Source organism: Octopus bimaculoides, chromosome 6 (genome assembly GCF_001194135.2).
Source record: "Octopus bimaculoides isolate UCB-OBI-ISO-001 chromosome 6, ASM119413v2, whole genome shotgun sequence".
NCBI lineage: Eukaryota > Metazoa > Mollusca > Cephalopoda > Octopoda > Octopodidae > Octopus > Octopus bimaculoides.
This window is the reverse complement of record NC_068986.1, coordinates 47,906,785-47,908,888: the sequence shown is the minus strand read 5'-3', so window position 1 is coordinate 47,908,888 and position 2,104 is coordinate 47,906,785. Positions and strand designations below refer to the sequence as shown.

The following is a 2,104-nucleotide window of genomic DNA, read 5'->3' as shown; positions in this document are numbered from 1 at the left end:
CATGGTTTTGATTTCAGTCCTCACAACACGACACCGTGAGCAAGTGTCTTTTACTATAGCCCTGGGCTAACTAATGCCTTGAGATTAATTTGGTAGCCGGAAACTGTGAGGAAGCCTGCCATGTGCGTGTGTGTATGTAGTGTGTTTGTCTGTTATGGTTATCCACTCCACCGTTTTACAACCAGTGTTGGTTTGTTTACGTCCCTGTAGCTTAGCAGTTCGGTCAAAGAGACCAATAGAATGAGTACCAGACTTAAAAGATATTGGGGTCGATTTGTTCGGTTAAACCCTTCGGTTGCACCAAAGCATTGGCATTCGTCCCTATTTTATCATAACTATATTTTTCTACAAGGAAAGAATCTACATCTCTAAAAATTTCATGTAACCATTCGCTGTCTTTCCTTTCCTGGAAATATTTACTTTCGGATTTGAGGTTCACCCGGAGGTTTAACTCGTCAATTTTCAGGCGATCCGCTTGTTTTATTTTGTCTTGCAAAGTTTTTCTTGAGAAGCCTATATGGAGGTGTGGTGGTCACACCAACATTTTAACTTTCTTTTAGATAAGTTATAGCTTCTGAAGTACCACGCCTTTGAAATACTTTATGCTTATAGCGTGATCTCTTAGCCTCTTTAAAATTGAATACAGTGCCTGAAGTTTTTTAAAGAAAACACCTGTTGGCACTCCGTCGCTAACGACGTTGAGGGTTCCAGTTGATCCGATCAACGGAACAGCCTCCTCGTGAAATTAACGTTCAAGTGGCTGAGCACTCCACAGACACGTGTACCCTTAACGTAGTTCTTGAGGATATTCAGCGTGACACAGTGTGACAAGGCTGACCCTTTGAATTACAGGCACAACAGAAACAGGAAGAAAGAGAGAGAAAGTTGTAGTGGAAGAGTACAGCAGGGTTCGCCACCATCCTCTGCCGGAGCCTCGTAGAGCTTTAGGTATTTTCGCTCAATAAACACTCACAACGCCCGGTCTGGGAATCGAAACCGCGATCCTATGACCGTGAGTCCGCTGTCCTAACCACCGGGCGCCTCCACAAAGAAAACACCATCAACGATGAAAATACAGTGGTTTGTTTCACTGTGTGTGTGTGTGTGTGTGTGTGTGTAAAATATGGTAATAAATAGATAACAGAAACAAAACTTTTTTTTACAAAAATACAAGTCTGTACGTATGATGAAGACATTTATACCATTCACTCTTTTTAGATTATTTCAGTAAAACAGAAATATCGAGTTTTAGTTTCTCATATATTTATATTTACAAGATTGTGCTAGATTTATTTATATATATACAGAAATAATGACGTAGTAATAAAAATGATCGTTTAATCATTATAATTATAATCGTCATAATGTTTTGTGTTAAAAGAATTCTGCATCTTTGTGACGTTTTATGTTCATTTAAATGGAGGGAATGAAGATTTTCAGATTCATGATCGCATGTGAAAATGAACTGATATGGACAAGACAATATATACAGTCAATGACTGAGACAGTTAATAAATAGATACAGACCAGATGCAAAATATACAAATATTTTACGATATCAATTTTATGCTTCTAATACTGCTGTTTAAAGTTCTTTCATCAAATATGGTCTGGCTAAATACTGACGATTTCCGACTCCACAACTTATTTTGTTTCTCTAAAATTTTCCTTTCAAGATCGAATAGATGTTCATCTTCATCTTCAGGAATGTAATCTCGGATAAATTGAGCAAGCTTCAATACATATTCGGAATTCGTTCCGCATGTACCACTCGCCCCAATAATTTGTTCAGCCATCAGATCTGTATCACAGGGACCTAAATACTGAGAATTGTTCGACGTTGCTGTGTAGCAAATAACATTTATTGTCTGGTTGTCAAACGTGTCTCGTGGATGGAACTGGGTTTCAATACAAAGGTAGCCGCCTAATTTAGTTTCTCGAGTTTCCAGATGAGATAAGGCATCTTGGATGTTCTCTTTTCCGCAGACTTCAAACGCAACGCCCCAAACTTGTTTCTATACAAAAAAGAAAAAAAAGAAAAAGAGGAATTAAAATCAAAAATAAGCATCTAAAATATACGCAAATATATATAAAAACAAAGTAT

At 37.6% G+C, this 2,104-nt stretch overlaps 1 protein-coding gene across 1 annotated transcript in view; it reads right to left on the bottom strand.

Annotated features, from left to right (window-relative positions):
- Positions 1 to 1,246: 1,246 nt before the first annotated feature.
- LOC106875716 (putative glutathione-specific gamma-glutamylcyclotransferase 2) overlaps positions 1,247 to 2,104 on the bottom strand; it is an 8,262-nt gene continuing 7,404 nt past the window's right edge. The window contains exon 3 of the mRNA XM_014923964.2: positions 1,247 to 2,015. Coding sequence (XP_014779450.1) covers positions 1,551 to 2,015 — 465 coding nt within the window. The 3' untranslated portion in view covers positions 1,247 to 1,550. The remainder of the gene's footprint in view (positions 2,016 to 2,104) is intronic.